This window comes from Engystomops pustulosus, chromosome 1 (genome assembly GCF_040894005.1).
Source record: "Engystomops pustulosus chromosome 1, aEngPut4.maternal, whole genome shotgun sequence".
In the NCBI taxonomy this organism is placed as follows: Eukaryota; Metazoa; Chordata; class Amphibia; order Anura; family Leptodactylidae; genus Engystomops; species Engystomops pustulosus.
In genome coordinates this window covers 32,284,811-32,302,592 of record NC_092411.1, presented here as the reverse complement: position 1 = coordinate 32,302,592, position 17,782 = coordinate 32,284,811, and the positions used below count along the sequence as shown (strand labels likewise).

Below are 17,782 nucleotides of genomic sequence, written 5' to 3'. Positions count from 1 at the left end.
CTGGAGTGTTCGACCAAAGACACTTATACCCTACTGGCGGGACCCCCAGTGATCAGAAGAATGGGGGACCAATACATCCTATGAACTCCGCAAGGGAATTAAGCTCGAATGTGCAAATGCTACTGGCTTTCCATTATCTTTTCATGGGTTATATAAGATCACTCATTCAACATTTGACATATCATTCACTCAGGGATTCAGAAGAATTTGCGGGGGCAATCAATAAAACATTCAGATGGCTAGTGATCTGACACTTTCCCCCTGTACTGTGGATAGGTTACAAAATTCCTTGATTTAATTTTGGAGGCAACAATGTGTATTTGGATGACATTGACTTCCCTCCAACAGATGATGTCTAAGAACGGAAGGATCGGTCATGTTGTAGTTCAACATGCCCAGTCTGCTACTAAAGATTTCCTGCAATGGCTACTTCTTTCTCCTGAATCAGAACACAAATATGCCCAGAATGGGAGCTTTCCAATATTAAGCATCTGAGTCCAGCCTTCATTCTATTCTAAAGTCCATTTTCACTGACTCCGCACATACTTCTTGTAGATGCCAAGAGCAGATGACAAACTTCACCCAATTCTTAGATTTCTATTGGGGAGGGGGGGGTGGTGGTGGTAAACTTTAGTATACATAGCACCGAGTTGTGGTAGAGAGAAACAAAGAAGATTTTTGGCGGTAAACAGGTAAACTGACGTGAACAGAACCTAAAAGATGTTCTCACATCAAGGTCTTGCCCTCAGTCCTGATTCACTAAATAATTTCAGTGCCATATAATCAGGGGCAATATGTGGTAGAAACGTGAAGCAACAAGAAATAGTGCAGATTTTTTTCTATGATAAAACATCAAAAAAGAATTTTTGTAGCCAAATGACTCCAATATGACAGAGCCTGCAACTGTAACGTGGTACAAGGCACGCTATCAGCATTACTGCCACCGTCCTGCACATTACTCACGATGATACAACGTTCAATTACAGAATACACTGGCAGAATAATTAAAGGAGAACTTATTGTTCAAAGGATGTGACAGGAACAAGGCGCACTATTATTTGTGTTGCCCGGACATAAATACTGAACGTTCAGAAGCTTAAACATGTAATGAAAGTCATATTTTACTACTTTTTACTTTTACCCAAAAAAGAAATGTGGAATCCCTTCTCACTGTGATACCTTTAGTATTATTAAGGTATCCACAACAGTGTATCTAAGCTGCCATACTCCCATTATATAGGCATTTGCCTTACATATTGCTGAGGCGCTGTATCTAATTTGCCATTGTATAGGTATTAACCTAACATATAGCTGAGCCGTTGTATCTAGGCTGCCATGACAGGCAGTCCCCGGGTTATGTACAAGATAGGTTCCATAGGTTTGTACTTAAAGGGCACCTACCACCACGAATCTACCTATAAAGGTAGATCGGGTGGTAGGTGGATGTATGGGACGTGAGGATAGCCCTTTTTAGAGCTAATCCTCACGTCCCCGCTAGCCTAGCATAAACTTTATATGTTAATTTAATTAAGCGGCTACCGGGGCGTGGAGTAGCCGGACACGAGGCTACACGGCGCGGCTACTCCACGCCCCAGTAGCAGCTTTCCCCCGCCTACCCTGTGATCTTCGGCGCGCAGCTCCTGGCAGCTGCGCGCCCTCGTCCGAGAAGCCGGAGTTCTGCGCATGCGCAGTAACTCCGGCCAAGATGCGCGATCTCGGGAACGAGGCCGGAGTTACTGCGCATGCGCAGGAGCTGCGCGCCGAAGATCACAGGGTAGGCGGGGGAAAGCAGCTACTGGGGCGTGGAGTAGCCGCGCCGTGTAGCCTCGTGTCCGGCTACTCCACGCCCCGGTAGCCGCTTAATTAAATTAACATATTAGGGCAATAAAGTTTATGCTAGGCTAGCGGGGACGTGAGGATTAGCTCTAAAAAGGGCTATCCTCACGTCCCATACATCCACCTACCACCCGATCTACCTTTATAGGTAGATTCGTGGTGGTAGGTTCCCTTTAAGTTGAATTTGTATGTAAGTCGAAACTGTATATTTTATAATTGTAGTTCCAGACAAAAAAAATTTTTGTCCTAGTGACAATTAGAGTTTAAAATTTTTATGTTGTATTGGGACCAAGGATTATCAATAAAGCTTCAATACAGACAACTTACGGGTGATCATTGCAGTCCGGGACTATTGTAAAGCATCCAGAAAGCTTCACCAGAGGTCACAGGGGGCAGAGGGGTCTGTCTGTAACTAGGCATCTGTAAGTTGAGTGTCCTTAAGTAGGGGACCGCCTGTATATAGGCATTCACCATACATATAGCTGTGCTACTGTATCTAAGTTGCGATGTCTGTAAAGTTGTTCTATCTCTCTATAATATATATATATATATACACACACAATCTAGCAGTATGGTGCCTATGAGAGAATGCTCTCTAATGTCGCATCAATTGATAAAACCTAAGGTTACCTGAAGGGGAAAATGTCATATGAAACAGGGCAGTACACCAGGAGAAAGGTCCCAGGGGTAGGGTCTAGCAACACTTAGATCAACAGTTGGTACCAGAAAATCTAACTACAGCTTTCTATTTTTTTGCAAAATTGGTCCTTTAAGATTCAAAAGACAAAAGCATAAATAGCACAAAAAGCAGATTGTTGTCTATTGGTCTCTGGAGAATTGAAGGTAATTAATAAAACAACAGAAACAAAAATCTTAATTTTCTATAAAACACAACAGCGAGAAATAGATATAAACCACAATGAAATAAATAGGAAGAATCATTGAGGCGGAAAGTTTTTTGAACGTCTGCCTCGAATGTGAAAGTCGACAACTTGACAAATGGTATAAAATCTTATCTTGCGGGTTGTGCGTTTTGGCATTACGGCACGTTTTAGACTTTAGCGCAGTTTGGTCCTTTAGTACTTATCCGAGGCATCTTTTTTTTTTTTCTGCAATGGATGAAGGGGATAAGGTCCTGTAGCTCTACTTTAGTAGAACTTACAGTTGTTGTCCACTGCTGACCCCTGGGTGTCTGATATTGAGCTAATGGCCCCTAGTCGCACAGCTTATAGGCCGAATTCACACAAACGTATGCTGGGCGGGAGGAGGGGTGACCCCTCCCCTCTCCATAGAGATGCTTGGCGTACGGCCGTATCCTATCTATAGATGTCCTATCTTTTTCCCGTGTGCAGCAGCGTATTGCTCCATGTGGCTATTGCCGTCTATGGGGGGGGGGCGTATGTACGTCCGCAAGCTTGTGGTTGTACATATGTCCCCCATACGTTCGTGTAAACTCAGCCTTAGGGTAGAAAAGGTAGTTCAAGCCCCTAAATTTCCCCCTCAAAGCACATCCATGCCAAGGGGGCGTGAAGGGGACAGGGCCGCTGGTATGGAACGCAACTTCAGGCACAGACTAAAGTGCAATTCTACGCCAAACTAGACTTTGTGTAGAATTGCCCCTCTGGTATAGCGGAGGCATCTGCCCGATTTATCAAGACGCCGCAGCAGGGAGAGAGGGAGGGGGTAACATCATATGCTGGCGCACTTAACGTCGGCGTATGACATATTTGCCCCATGGAGACTAATAAAGCGTTTCACAGACTACAACCATTTACCGAACTAAAGTATGGAAACTTTCAGGTGCTTGTAAAATGTTTTATATAATTTTTTATTTGCAGCCACAACACCTAAACCTCCCAGGAGCGCTCCATCGCACCCAGGTCCCATAAGTTCCCTCTCTCCCTCCCTTTTAGACCAATAATATACATAATCTATGGTCATGTGATATCACATAGGTGCAAACCTCTCATTATTCTCTGCGGGACATGCACCTGCGTGACATCACATAACCAGAGATCGCTTTCTATCCACAGCAAGTAAACAATATGACAGCAAGCAGAGATCTAGAAAACCCGGAGGAATGGTTACAGAAAGTATATTGGAAAACTGTATAACTTTTCACTAAAAACAAACAATGTCAATTATTTGCTGAAAGTGGACAACCCCTTTAAATAAACACTTCATCAGAATGAATTAGGAAAACTGATGCTCTGTACCCTCCATTTTATTTTTTTAATAGTAAGTTCACATACGGAGACGGTCCTGTGGGACCAAGACTAAACAATAGGAGAAGGTGCTGTGAATTTGTTAAATAGTCGCTGACAGCATTCATGTTTCATCCTGTTCCTGTGGTAGATAGAAATCACAACTCCACATGTCACGACAAAAGGTATAGAAATCCAGATTCATTACAAGCCTCTTCCCTGCCAGTAAGGAGTTATCCTTCCGTGTGTGTTATCTCAATTATCATGTCTCCAGGCCTCAACTAATAACAAGCCGACAATTTATCAGAGAATGTTCGTTTTTTCACCTACATTCTCCAGGACATCTCTTTAGTACAGCACAAGACCTCTCTATAATACCACCCCATTAACCAAACACCACTAAATACAGACTTGTCTGCTGTAAAGGGAGTCTATCAGCTACATTAAAGCAGCATTGTGTGGGGCATCTTGTAAGTTTTCCAGAAATAACTTTACTACTTTCCAACAATCACTGGGTTTAGAGAAAAATTCCATTTCTCTATTTATGCAAATTAGCAAAGGTCCATGCCCATTGTGTAAACAGGTAGTACTGTGATGTGGTAGGCAGCATACAAAGAAGATAATGTGGCAGATTTACTTACTCGGTCCTGTCGCGATCCAGTGACGCGTTCTCTGTGGAGGATTCGGGTCTTCCGGCGATTCAGTAAGGTAGTGCGCCGATGTCCACCAGGTGTCGCTGCTGCGCTGAAGTCCGTCGGAGTTCACAATCTGTTGCTGGGTGCAGGTAAGCGCGTGTAAAGCGACACTTTTAAAAAAAAAAAAAAAAATATGGTGTTTTTTCCCAATCCGTCGGGTTTTTATGACGGCCACACCCCCTGATTTCCGTCGCATGCATGCCGGCTCCAAGAATCGGAGAAAAACGGTAACCCGATGGAAAAAACGTGATTCGGGCCCTTAGTAAATGACCCCCAATGTGTGGACCAGGAGGCACATCAACAGCCACCAGTGCTCCGACATACTAATTCATTGTGGCACATTTACTTACCCGGTCCCTCAGAATTCCCGAAAGTGCATTGTCCGACAATAATGCCCTGTGCCACAATTCACTAAGATTGTGCGCCCGATATCCTGCATGTGTCGCTTCCCCGCTTAGATCCGCCGGAGTTCACCTTCTTCTTCCCGGTGTATGTAAGTGCTTTGGATGCAACACAATTTGAATCTTAAATCCCGCGCTCAGTCCGAATCAGTCGACACAATCCCCAGTTAAATACCTGTGACAGCAGTTGCAAATCTCGAAAAATGTGAAAATCCGGCGAAAGGGCGATGCGCGGACCCTTAGTAACTAAGCCCCATTTTCTCTGAAATAACAGATCTTTGAAAAACAGTAAAGAAGTGCCTGGAACACCAAGCTGTTTTTACTTGTGGGGTGAATTGGTAGTTGGTAGACGCTTTTAAAGGGTTTTCTGGGTCTATGATATACCGTATATCAGTTCTCTATGGAGGTCCGATATAGAGGACCCTGACTGATCAGCCTTGTCTGGTGGCCTCCAGCTAGGAAGAAGGGGGGACAGAGAGGAAAGCCACTACACAGACAAGTCCATTGTTTGTATAGTGTCCAGCTTGGGTATTGCAGCTGAACTCTTATTTTTATTATTAATAATAATAATAATAATAATGATACTTTATTTATATAGCACACACAGATTACGCAGCGAAGCACAAAGCTTGCCAAATCAGTCCCTGTCCCCAATGGGGCTCACAATCTAATTAACCTACCAGTATGTTTTGGAGGAAACCCACGCAAACACGGATCACTTGAGCCAAGTGGCAATGTGTATAGTCAAAAGTCTTGTTAGCCTGGATATGTGTGGTGCCCACTTCAGTAGTAGAAGCTGGTGTACCCTATGTGACCGCTGCCTATCTAGGTATAGGGTATAAAGGAACTATTAAAAAATGTTACACTAGATTCTATAGATTTTTTTTTACAATAGCGAATACACAAAGTAACTGATACACATATAGATATATTCTATAGGGAGAGTGTGAAATCGACAGATATACATGTTTCTGGGTTTGCATTCCTACTGAGGTATTTGAGGTCGATGAAGTTTCCAAATGTTTGTACAGATATCAGTCATGTTTTGTCTGCCTGTCCATATCAATCACGGAACTGGAAGTCAATGTATTGTTGAAAGGAACATAAGTCAGGATAGGTACAGTATGTGCTAAAGGGCGGGTGAGGATAGGAGGCTATGGGCAATGTCATATGGTATTAAAGCACGGACAATGGAAGTATTCTGACAGATTACATTGAATCAGATTGAACATAGATTAGATGGAAAGATTTGCAAAAATGAAGAAAGCATATACAGTATATGATAACTTCATTCCGACAGTGGCTCTTACTGCTGAAATGCACGTCGGGGTGTCATCATCCCGTAATCTTGCTCTGGCGACCATCTTGTGGTACACATGCAAATATTTGGGGCCATAATATATATTATGATAAATGTCTGGATGACACTACTACTATTTTAATGCACCCCAGTGGCTTTGCTGATCTCCATTCTTGATACATGACCTGTGGTGATATTAGAAGGCGCCTGAGCAATTTTAGCTTCGAGCATGCTAACCTTACAATGGTGCTCCCTTGCCCATGGAGGTCATGTGTTTGACTATGGCTAGTTTTTATTGACCTTGAACCTGTACGGCCTGCACCATCACTGTAATGTAAGAATTGTGCCTTGACCAGAGTCCTTTCATTGATGATGCTCCTTCCTCCTCAGTGGAGTCTTTCAACTGGAATGTTGGCGGCTTTCAACTGGAATGGGTCAGCATTAACCAACACTACTCTAAGGCCAGTTGCCCAGAAGCAAGTTTGGTCCAAGAAAAATCCTCCATAAGCTAGAGGGATTTACAGGACCCAGTCTCACTCCGCACATCAGTTCAGTCTAGTGAAAAGAGGTTCGGCACTCCGGCACTCGGTGCATTTGTTTTCAGGCCCAAGTTGTGTCAACCTAGAGGTTTTTATGTGATAAAGTCCAGATACTAAAACTGGAGGGTTAAAGGTAAAAACCAGGGGTCTCTGTTGTCTGAATAGTCTTTGCGCTTCCCCACCGTCTGCAGTTGACTGTTGAGTTGACTCAATACAAGTCTATAACAGGTGTACGGAAAGTCCTCTAAATGATCTCCATGGACTCATGAGTCCTTGATATTCATTTGCTGTTGAACTCCCCTAACTGCTGATTGGCTGTTTTCTCCCTGTTACGGTATATAAGGAGAAAGCTGTCAATCAGACATGAGAGGACGCCCCCTGAAAGCAACAATTGACAACAATCTATTCCAAAGATGATCCTGCTCACCCTGATCCTCTACAATTTGGAAGCCTCGGCTTATATTTCACTGCAATTTTAATACCCTCCGACTAAGCAAGTTGTAATTAATCAAAATCGATAGCAACATAACATGTGTGGTCCGCAAAGTATCAAGTTGCGTTTTGAATCTGTTCCCACTAAATGCACAGAAAAAAATAATAAAAAGCATCCAAACAACCAAATACTCTGCCAGTTGTCTGTACCCGGCGCAGCTACTAGGAGTCTCCATAGTACAGCAATTAATCATAACATACAGATTGGCCTTGCCTAGAGTGACCTAGTGTGTAACGCGTTCACAGGTTTACACTAGAAACTTGTGAAGCGAACGCTATCTTCAAATATGTGATTAAGTGCTACAAGATGTTGAGGAAATTTGGTGCTTAAATGAATGATGTGTTTGATGTAATTTCTGGCAACACTACAGTAAATGTCGCATAAAAGCAAAAAGAACTTATTTAAAGAACGCTCTTGACAGCAGCTTGGCAGAGACTGAAACCACCCACTCAAATGAAGAGACCAGAAATGATCAGCTATGTAGACATGTAACCTTTTATCCCCTTAGAGGAAGGGTAAACCATTCCATGTTTCCAATTAGCACCAAGAGAAGCAAATGTAGAGATCACCGGGTGCCAATGCGATATATAGGCTTTGTGTAGCATGTAGAGTATAGAGAAGAAGTCAATGGGGGAGATTTATCAAAAGTTTCTCGAAAGTATCGAAACTATCTAGTTGCCAATGGAAACCAACCAGAACTCAGCTTTAAGTTTAAAATGTTCCCAAAAAACAATAAAATGTAAACCCCCGTAGTGGGGTACACATATACGTCCCCATAGACAGCAGTAGGCACTTGGCGGCAGTGTGATGCCACGCACACGTGTGGCACCATACACGGGGAAAAGACATAGCATGCTTTATCTTTTCCTGTGTGTACGGCCGTGTGCCACTATTACCTATAGAGAGGGGAGGGATGAGCAGCACTCAGTGCGGCGGCAAGCACATGTCCATGTGAATGTGGACTAAGACTAGCAACACAAATACAGGCAGTCCCCGGGTTCCATAGGTTTGTTCTTAAGTTGAATTTGTATGTAAGTGAAAACTGTATATTTATAATTGAAACAAATTTTTTTTTTGCCCCAGTAAAAATTGGAGTTTCATTTTTTCTTGCTGTGATGGGACCAAGAATAATTAATAAAGCTTCATTACAAACACCTTACAGCTGATCATTGCAGTCTGGGAGTAAAGTAAAGCATTCAGAGAGCTTCACCAGAGGTCACAGTGGGCAGAGGGGTCCGTCTTTAACTAGGGGTCATCTGTAAGTCAGGTGTCCTTAAGTCGGGTACTGCCTGTATTACATACTGGTTGGTTATTGCGGATTTCTGACACCCCCATACTATTAAATGGAGTGGCAGGACACATGCCCCACCGGCAGTTTCATCAGAATGGGAGCCTTCATTCTCGTGATCAGTCAGATTGTTATCCCCTTTCCTGTTTTGGGGGATCACAATCAGACTTGCACAATCCTTTTAACAAGGAGAGGTTCTATTGCAAGGCGTCTTTATGCTTCCTGATCAATAAAGTTTTGTTGAAACCCAAAAAAAAAAAAAAAAAGTCATGGCCATGTTATAATATAATTTCTTGGGATCCATTTCTGCCATAGGGAAGGAAGAGACCATAGAGGCCACCCATACATATTCTATACGTGGCGGGTCCTAGCCAGATGAAAGGGTCACCAATTAGTGTGGTCTTCTAATTTCTGTCTTGCTAGCAAGATGGACAGAAGCTCATTGATGAAATATTAATAGAGGAGAGGAGTCACAGTGGCTAGGTCTTCACCTACCAGCTCAGAGAAAGCTGGAAATTACACACAGAGCAATCAAAGAGATTAAAACTACAAGTCATATAAATGGCCAGAACCACAGTTGATCTTCATGCACAGACACTGGATTATTGATGAATACAACATTTCTTGAAAAGATCTGGTCTGCTTATAGCCAATTTAGGGTAACATTTCATTGAGTCTTTTTCTTCGAATACAAAAGCCTCAAAGATATGATAATTCATAGGTGGCTGCCTGTGTATCAGCCCCGGCTTTTACCCCCTCTCTTCCTCTTTAATACCAACTGGGCACTCTCTCCTTATCACCCCCCCTTCAGCACCAAGTGGATCATTGGCAGCAGGAGCTCCATGTCGCACAGAGCTGGCAGCCAAGTGCACAGGTTACAGCATCCACGCAGCTTCAGTGTCAGTACTTGGCAAACGTAAAACTACAGGCAGTGTCTCTCCTGCCAAACCACCAGCAGTTCACAATTGCTTCACCACAATCACTGTGAGTGCCGCTGCAGTAACCCCTATGCATGTCTGTCTAGTCTGCATCTATCTGTTATTATCACCAGTGTATTACGTACAGTTTTCCTTTTTTTTAATGTGGTCATGTTAAACCTGTATTGTGCTGTATTGCAAAGTCCATGTTTGTATCCAACTAAGAAACTAGAAACATGCAAGAATTGTTTCGCTTAATCCCTTCCTCCTCCAATCCCTTACCTTACCCTTGGTTAAACTTGATGGACATGTGTCTGTGTTCAAATGCAAAAACTATGTAACTGTGTAAGAATGTGCCTCTCGTAGTGTCTGTACGTAACTGTAACGTTAAGCCCATCTCTAACTGTGTGTAACAATTGACAGGACAGTATGTACAAAAGAATTTCAACACCGCGGGATCAATAAAGTAGTACCGCATTGTATTCATTAGCGCCAAAATTGTGGGGCACATTTACTAACAGTGCTGCTGGAGTTCACTGAAAGTGCATTGTCCGACGATAATGCACTGTGTCCGACGAAAGTGAGCAGCGTGACCCTTAGGTAAATGAGCCCTTATGTGTTTCTGTTGGATGTTCCTATTGGAGCCCCTTTGTTTTTCAGGCAAATATATAAGCTATGCAGCTGGTCAGTTTTTTATATGAATGGCGTAATGCAGACTTGGGAAGCCTAAAATTGTATATACCGATATGATATATACGAATCTAGTCATGGGGGGAGGGGGTGAGTTAAGATTGTAAAGGGCCCTTTACGTTATTAATTCTATTTGCTGCTCACACAAACCTTTGTTATTATGAAGATATGAAACCAAAAGGTCTTTTTCTGCATCAAAACCAGGTGTCATAAAAGCTATGAAAGTTAAATATAATCCTCAATATTTACTTTGCTACAAAACAGAATGTTAGGGCCAAGTATTTGGGACTGAGAATGCAATCTTAAAATATTATCCTTCTGACAAAACAAAAATAGCAAGAAATTCCACGGGGTTATTATTAGAAGAAATACAAATAATCTAATGTTACCGGTCACTTGCAGATGGGATAGATAGGGCAGGAAAGAAAATACAGCTATAAAAGATCAGAATTTAAGCCACTGGGGGTAATTTATCATTAGGCGGCTCCTTGCGATAGTTCTATGACTGCCTTCGGAGTTCCGCTGCCCGTCAGGTTTATTAAGTGGTGTTGGCCCTTTAATAAATCTTTCAGCAGTGTTTGCAACTTTTTTTATTCATAAATAGCAAAACATTCACAAGACGAGTAAGAAAAATTGCAACACATACACCAGGAGCAGAATGGAGTGGCTGCAGATTTTTTTTTTTGCAATTCAATTTTTGCAGTCATAAATCTGGTTTTAGGCTGCATTCAGCCTTAGAAGTCCCCAATAGGCCTCCAATGGGTGCACGGCACCGTATGGAGCGGGAAAAGATAGGACATGTTTCTAATTGTAGCTCCAGACTAATTTTTTTTGGTCTATGTGACAATTGGATTTTAAAAATGTTGGATTGTCATAAGAACCAGGATTAACACTAAGGCTACATTCACACTACCGTATGGGGGACGTATATACGGCCGATACACATCCCCCACAGACGGCAATGGGCGCACGGCGCCCTACGGGAGCGGTACAGTGCAGCACACGTTCGGCACCGTACCGCTCCGTACCTGGGAAAAAGATAGGACCTGTCCTATCTTTTCCCGTAATACGGCGCCCTTTGCCATGTATCTCTATGGAGAGGGGCGGGGGTGAGCTGCGCTTACCTCCTCCTCCTCTCCCCGTGCACTGCCGTTGCCCGCTACGGTACGGTACAGGCGGGCAACAGCAGTGTGAATGTAGCCTAAGGCTACATTCACACGGACGTATGAAAACGGCTGTATCCGTACCGTACCGTTTTTTTACGGATTACATATCATTCATTTCAATGGACAATACGTCCAACAATTTATATTGCCGTTGTTAACTCCGTTCCGTACCGTACCATATACTAGCAGTATAAAAATATAGAGCATGTCCCATTTTCTCCCGTATTTCAGTTCCGTATGCCCTAGAAGTCTATGGGGACGTATAAAATACGGGTTACATACATGCTGCATACGGATGAAAAACGTCACGTATATACGGCCCGTAAAAAACGGGACTGTAGAAATCATATGCCCGTGTGAATGTAGCCTAAAGCTTAATTGCAGACACCTTTGATACCTATTATAGCTGTTTATTGTAGTCTAGGGTTAAAGTAGAGTAAATTACCAATTACCAGAGGTCCATTTGTAACTAGGGGTCGTATGCAAGTCGAGTGTTCTTAAGTAGGGGAACGTCTGTATATTCAGACAGAAGATTTGGTACTGCCAAAATCCTCTCTTAGCCTGCAGACCCTTTACATTGGCCGATTCCATCATATATATGCGATACAGAAGAGTAGTATGTAAGGAGCTTGTTGTAAAGGAAATATATTCCTAATCTCACTGCAACATAAAGAGGTTGTTGTTTTTGGTTTTAAATAGATTTTTTTTTAGTTTTTACACTCAAAAAAAAAATAAATAAAAAAATAAATGATAGGGTTCTTTTTATTGCTTTCTTTTCTACTTTGTAATTGAAAATTATTTGATATTTATCCAATTTTGGAATTCTTTTTTTAGCTAGGAATGCCGTAGTTTACCATACATTAAAGAGAATGTGTAAAAAATAACAAGCAAATATATAATATCAAAATTTACTATGCAATTTTTAGAAAATATTTTTTTTACCAGTAAAAGAAATATCGATATTATGGTAATTAGTCAGTATAAGCAGAAGCAGAGGAGAGTGCAGCACCTACCTGTGCTGCACAACCCAGTGTCACACTAACAGGATGGTCCACTACAGAGGTCCAGTGTCCAGACTCGGACTATATCCTATTTTTTTAAGTAATGTCAAGGCTACTTTCACACCATGTTTTGACATATCTGTTTGCCGCATGTGACTTGCTTCAACCAATTCTTTTAGTATTTTTCTGGCGGGTGTAACTTGACCCAACTTTATCTTATGCAGGGAATAACAACGCGGGCTACTCTACTCCATAAAGAGGCATCCAGTGCTTTGAAGTTTTTTTTTATTGAAACTTATTGGCGATGTATCACCATCATCTTTCCTGACAGAATTGGATATGCATAAAATCACCAGAAATACATCAAACTGCCTTTTTCAAGAAGATGAATATGTATAGTTTGTAATATTAATATTATATTTATATTAAAGGCAACCTGTCACCTCTGCCATGGGCCATACATCTAAAAAGAGAATCTTATTGTAATGGCAGGACACGACAACCAAATCACAATCCAAACAGACTAGTCAATAAACAGGCAAGAATTCAGAAACCAGAAATACAAGAGAGCTAGAAACACAGCAAGATAGCAGTTTGACCAGCAAGGAGTCAAATAATAATAATAATAATAATTCTTTATTTATATAGCGCACACAGATTACGCAGCGCTGCACAAAGCATGTCAAATTGGTCCCTGTCCCCAATGGGGCTCACAATCTAAACAACCTAACAGTATGCTTTGAAGTGTGGGAGGAAACCGGAGTACCCGGAGGAAACCCACGCAAACACGGAGAGAACATACAAACTCTTTGCAGATGTTGACCTGGGTGGGATTCGAACCCAGGACCCCAGTGCTGCAAGGCAGATGTGCTACTCACTCAGCCACCGTGCCGCCCAAAGCTAACCTGGACACTTATAGGGAACTCAGCCCTGCCACAGGTGGTAGGAGTAAGCAATTACCGATCCACAGAGTTAACCCCTGCAAGGACAGAATCAATGAGGGGAGTGGCAGACATCAGGTCAGACAGCCATAGAACCTAATTCAGACTGCAGGATGATGAAAAACTCAGCGTCTTCTAATCCTTCCAGCGCGGTTAGAGGAGACAGCAGGCGGAGACGTGACACTTATTCATTAGTATATATGTACGTGCAACGACCCTGCTAATGCATAGGGTAGGAAGTTGTTTTTGCGAATAGTGCCCTCTCCATGTTAGGAGAAGTCTAGGGAGACTGATCACCTTGTTAGGTCTCAAAGTGGGGAACTTTGTAATTGCAGCTGGAACCACTGCCTGGGAGGGAAACAGTTAACATATTGATTGTCTGTAGCCAATGTTATGATGTGTTCTTACTATAAAGCAAGCTGGAGGCTGATTGGGGAGTGCTACCACCTCACTAGGGGAGTATAAAAACCCCTGGTGGGTGGGAGCACATGGTCCTACAGTTTAGTCAGTATAAGCAGAAGCAGAGAAGAGTGCAGCACCTGCCTGTACTGCACAAGCCAGTGTCACACTACCAGGATGGTCCACTACAGAGGTCCACTGTCCGGACTCGGCTCCATCTACCAGCTACTACCATGCTGTGAGCAACCCTTCCTGTGGACCTGCTATCTCCTACCAGCTTTCCTACCTGCTGGACCTGCTGATGATGTTAAGACAATACCAATTTCCAAGTTCCAAAAAGAACAGTTAGTTATTTTGCCTAACGTTGCCTCACGCGCGGCCACACAAGCCATGGACCATGCGCCTCAGCCCAGCACCTTGTTGGCTTTGCCATGTAACCACCCATATCTGTGTGATGTTCTATTTTTAAGCATAATTAATAAACTTTATACACTTTAGTAACGTGTGCTCACGATATCTTTGTTTTTGTTAAGGTTTGCTTTTTGAGCGTAACAGCTTTAGATTTTCAGTGTCCTGCCCCACTTGAGCAACTTTGCTGGCACTTATATTGCCTTTTATGGTCCATTTTTCTTTCCAATAGGATTTTCTGGTCCACTACAGAGGTCCACTGTCCGGACTTGGGTCTATCTACCAGCTACTACCAGGCTGTGAGCTACCCTTCCTGTGGACCTGCTATCTCCTACCAGCTTTCCTACCTGCGGAACTAGCTGTTGATGTTAAGCCAATACCAATTTCCAAGTTCCAATAAAGAACTGTTAGTTATTTTGCACAACGTTGCCTCCGCGTGATCCATGGATCAGAATGCTATACCATCACTGGCTCCCCATCCTCCATCAACCAGGGAATCCGTTATATACCTCAGGGGTGGCCTCAGGGAGAAACCTCTTATCAGCCTCTCCTTCCATATTTCTTGCACACACCACCTGCTGGAGACCTGCCAGGCTGTAGGCCCGCTACCAAGCACAGTGACCATAGCGTGCCCAAGGCTGCATAAGCCAGCCACTCCGGTATTCTGGACCCGGCTGTCTACAACCACTGAAGAAGGCCAGGCCCCGGTGGGGGATGTTGCATATCCAATTGATAATCTTCTCAACGTGGGACCCTTCCTGTGAAATAGACTTCTATTCCTTCTTTGGTATTTCAACTAGGCAGTCAAGGAGGCAGAGGAGCTCTGTAGTCCAGTAGAGCCGGCCCTGTACTGTGCATAGTATGGGTCTAATTACCCTCTGTATGCAAAGTGCACCTCTAAAGCCAGCTGGGAACGCACAGGTCCGGCACCACGTATTCGCTGGAATTTAAATGGCATTCTGTGATGTCGGGCTGAGGGGTGTACCGGAGGGGCGCTGATCTGAGGCCGGGGGAGCTTGACTGCATTACGGAGCTCTGCCGCCTTCTTGACTGCATAGCTGAAATACCACAGAAGGAATAAAAGTGGATTTTACAAGAAATATCCTACACATAGGAGGTAGAAGAACATCAATTGGATACATATATACTAAATGAATAAAGTAAGTTTTTTAGGTGTATTATAAGGTGGGCCCACCTGGGAACACAAGGACAGCATTCCAACATGTCACCTACATGGAGTGTGAAGTTAGTTATATAAAAGGGGATATATCTGGAGGAAATAAATGATATACCAGCACATTAATTGTTGAGTACAAAGCGAGGAGACGCCAGTCATTGTATGCACTAGCCAGAGGTCATGTAGACCCAGAAGCCAGGATAGACGACTTTGCTTTGCCAAGAACTCTTTGTCTGTCTGCATTTTATTTTTGGGTTGATTCTTCAGCAGAAGAAAATTTTTCCACCTCAATGATGAGGGCAACCTCTATGAGCAGGAGCACTGTGTAACCTTGTTGGACGTGTGAACCCTAAAAAGCAATACCGTGAATGCTGGACTTCAGAAATGTTATTAGAGTTTTACCAATACTGTAATTTGTGATGGTAGTTGGCTCCTAGGATGACTTTCCACACTGATTAGTAGCTTACCCTGTTTTGCTTCCTTTTCCTTTTCCACTTCTTTTGCCTCATCTTCCCTTTTCCTTTTGGCTGCAATAAGTTCTCGTTTCAGCTGACGCGCTTCTTTACGTAATTCTTCACTAAAAGACAAAATAGAAACATATTTATAAACCTATAATAAATACTGAGCAAAGGGTCTGAATACTTATGACCATGTGATATTTCAGGTTTTCATGCTTAATAAATTTGCAAAAATATCTACATTTCTGGGGGGGGGGGGATTCTGTCAAAATGGGGGTAGAGTGTACATTAATGAGCAAAAAAAAAAAGGACTTTGATCTTACCAATTGATCTGCTATGGGTGCAAGTGAAAACTTAAAGGGGTCCGAATAGTTTCCGTACCCTTTGTATGTTAATCGCGGTGTTAAAAAATAAAATTCTCCTTGAAAAAACTTCCAATCTTAAGTGGCCAAACTTTGAAATTGTCGTTCTTTGTATTTCTCAGTATGCACATGACACCATTGCACTTTGGGTATAAATAATAAAAAGCCAAAACAATTCTCAGGATATCCACTCGGTGAATTTCCAAGAAAGATTTTAGAATCCAGTCCGATTTCTAAGAAATCTTAAAACAAGAAAAGCTCTGGAAGGGAAATATCCAAATATTGTAATTTGCTACTGTTATTACCACTTCACAGAAGCAAAACATAAGATACAAAGGCGCGTTTAACGATTGCTGTAAAAGTAAAATGAAAACATCCAGCAGCTGTCACATAGCTAAATAAAAAATGCCCTGCGCACAGAAGACACTGCTCCGATTTAACATGTTTTGGGGAAAGTCCAGTAAGTATAGGTTAATAAGCAGACAATGCATTAAAAACACCCCGGGCAAAAGTGAGAATACAAGCAGATATACCACACAAGTGGCGGCTCCACCAAACAGGAACACATAGATATAGCCGATTTAAAGGAATTACACATCACAAGTTCATCCATATGGTAACCTGAATGCATAGTATACAGCTTGTCTAGTCATCCACATCAATCATGATTTCTGCCTGTGCACACATCAGGTTATTTATATGTGATAAGCATGTTCATTGACTCTCCCCCCACATCCCCGAGCCGAGCACAAACGTCATCCAGCAGGAAAGAGGACCCATTGATGTCACAGCCTATATCAGGACAGTGGCATCAATGGGGGAACATCCTGTCCAATCGCGTCTGCTGCCGAAGTACACTCCTGCCCCCGCATTCAGGAAGGAGGAGGGGATCCACAGATAATGTATTCCACTGTATAGGTAAACAGTGGACATACATTGTCCATACGTTGTGAGGACACATCGGAGTCCTCCTTAAATCATATGGTATATAATGTGGTGTGAACCCAGCCTTAACTCTCAAACAGTTTAGCCTCTCTTCATATCTGTCAGATTACTCAGTACATCTGCCATGAACTATTGCCTGTTTATAGTTACCTACAACCTTTAGGACCAATCTGACATGCTTTGTGCAGCGCTGCGTAATCTGTGTGCGCTATATAAATAAAGAATTATTATTATTACCTGCCTTGAACTTGGCTTGTTCCATGACCAAGCCTCTGTTTACCCCCCAATTGCAATGAATCTGTATCTCTTGATAACGCTGGGTCAGATGGCGCTAATCAGAAAACACACGTAGCGGTAGCCACCTGTTGGTTCCTTGCCGCATTTATGTATTAAAGGGGTAAAAAACTGAGTTTTACAGACAAAACACCCTCAGGGTAGCCGGAAGCCAGATCTGTTCAGAAGTGCTGGGAGTCAAAACCACTGCATTACCCCCAGTTCATATGTCTTCTGAGATTTCCTTTAAACTATACATCAAAATTCTTTTTTAACCTTGCACTTCCGT

General features: G+C 42.7%; 1 protein-coding gene across 2 annotated transcripts in view; it reads right to left on the bottom strand.

Annotated features, from left to right (window-relative positions):
- CWC27 (CWC27 spliceosome associated cyclophilin) overlaps nucleotides 1-17,782 on the bottom strand; it is a 121,853-nt gene that overhangs the window by 38,992 nt on the left and 65,079 nt on the right. For both annotated transcript variants that reach the window (XM_072137147.1, XM_072137156.1), the window contains one exon: nucleotides 15,923-16,032. In XM_072137147.1, the coding sequence (XP_071993248.1) occupies nucleotides 15,923-16,032 (110 nt within the window). The remainder of the gene's footprint in view (nucleotides 1-15,922; nucleotides 16,033-17,782) is intronic.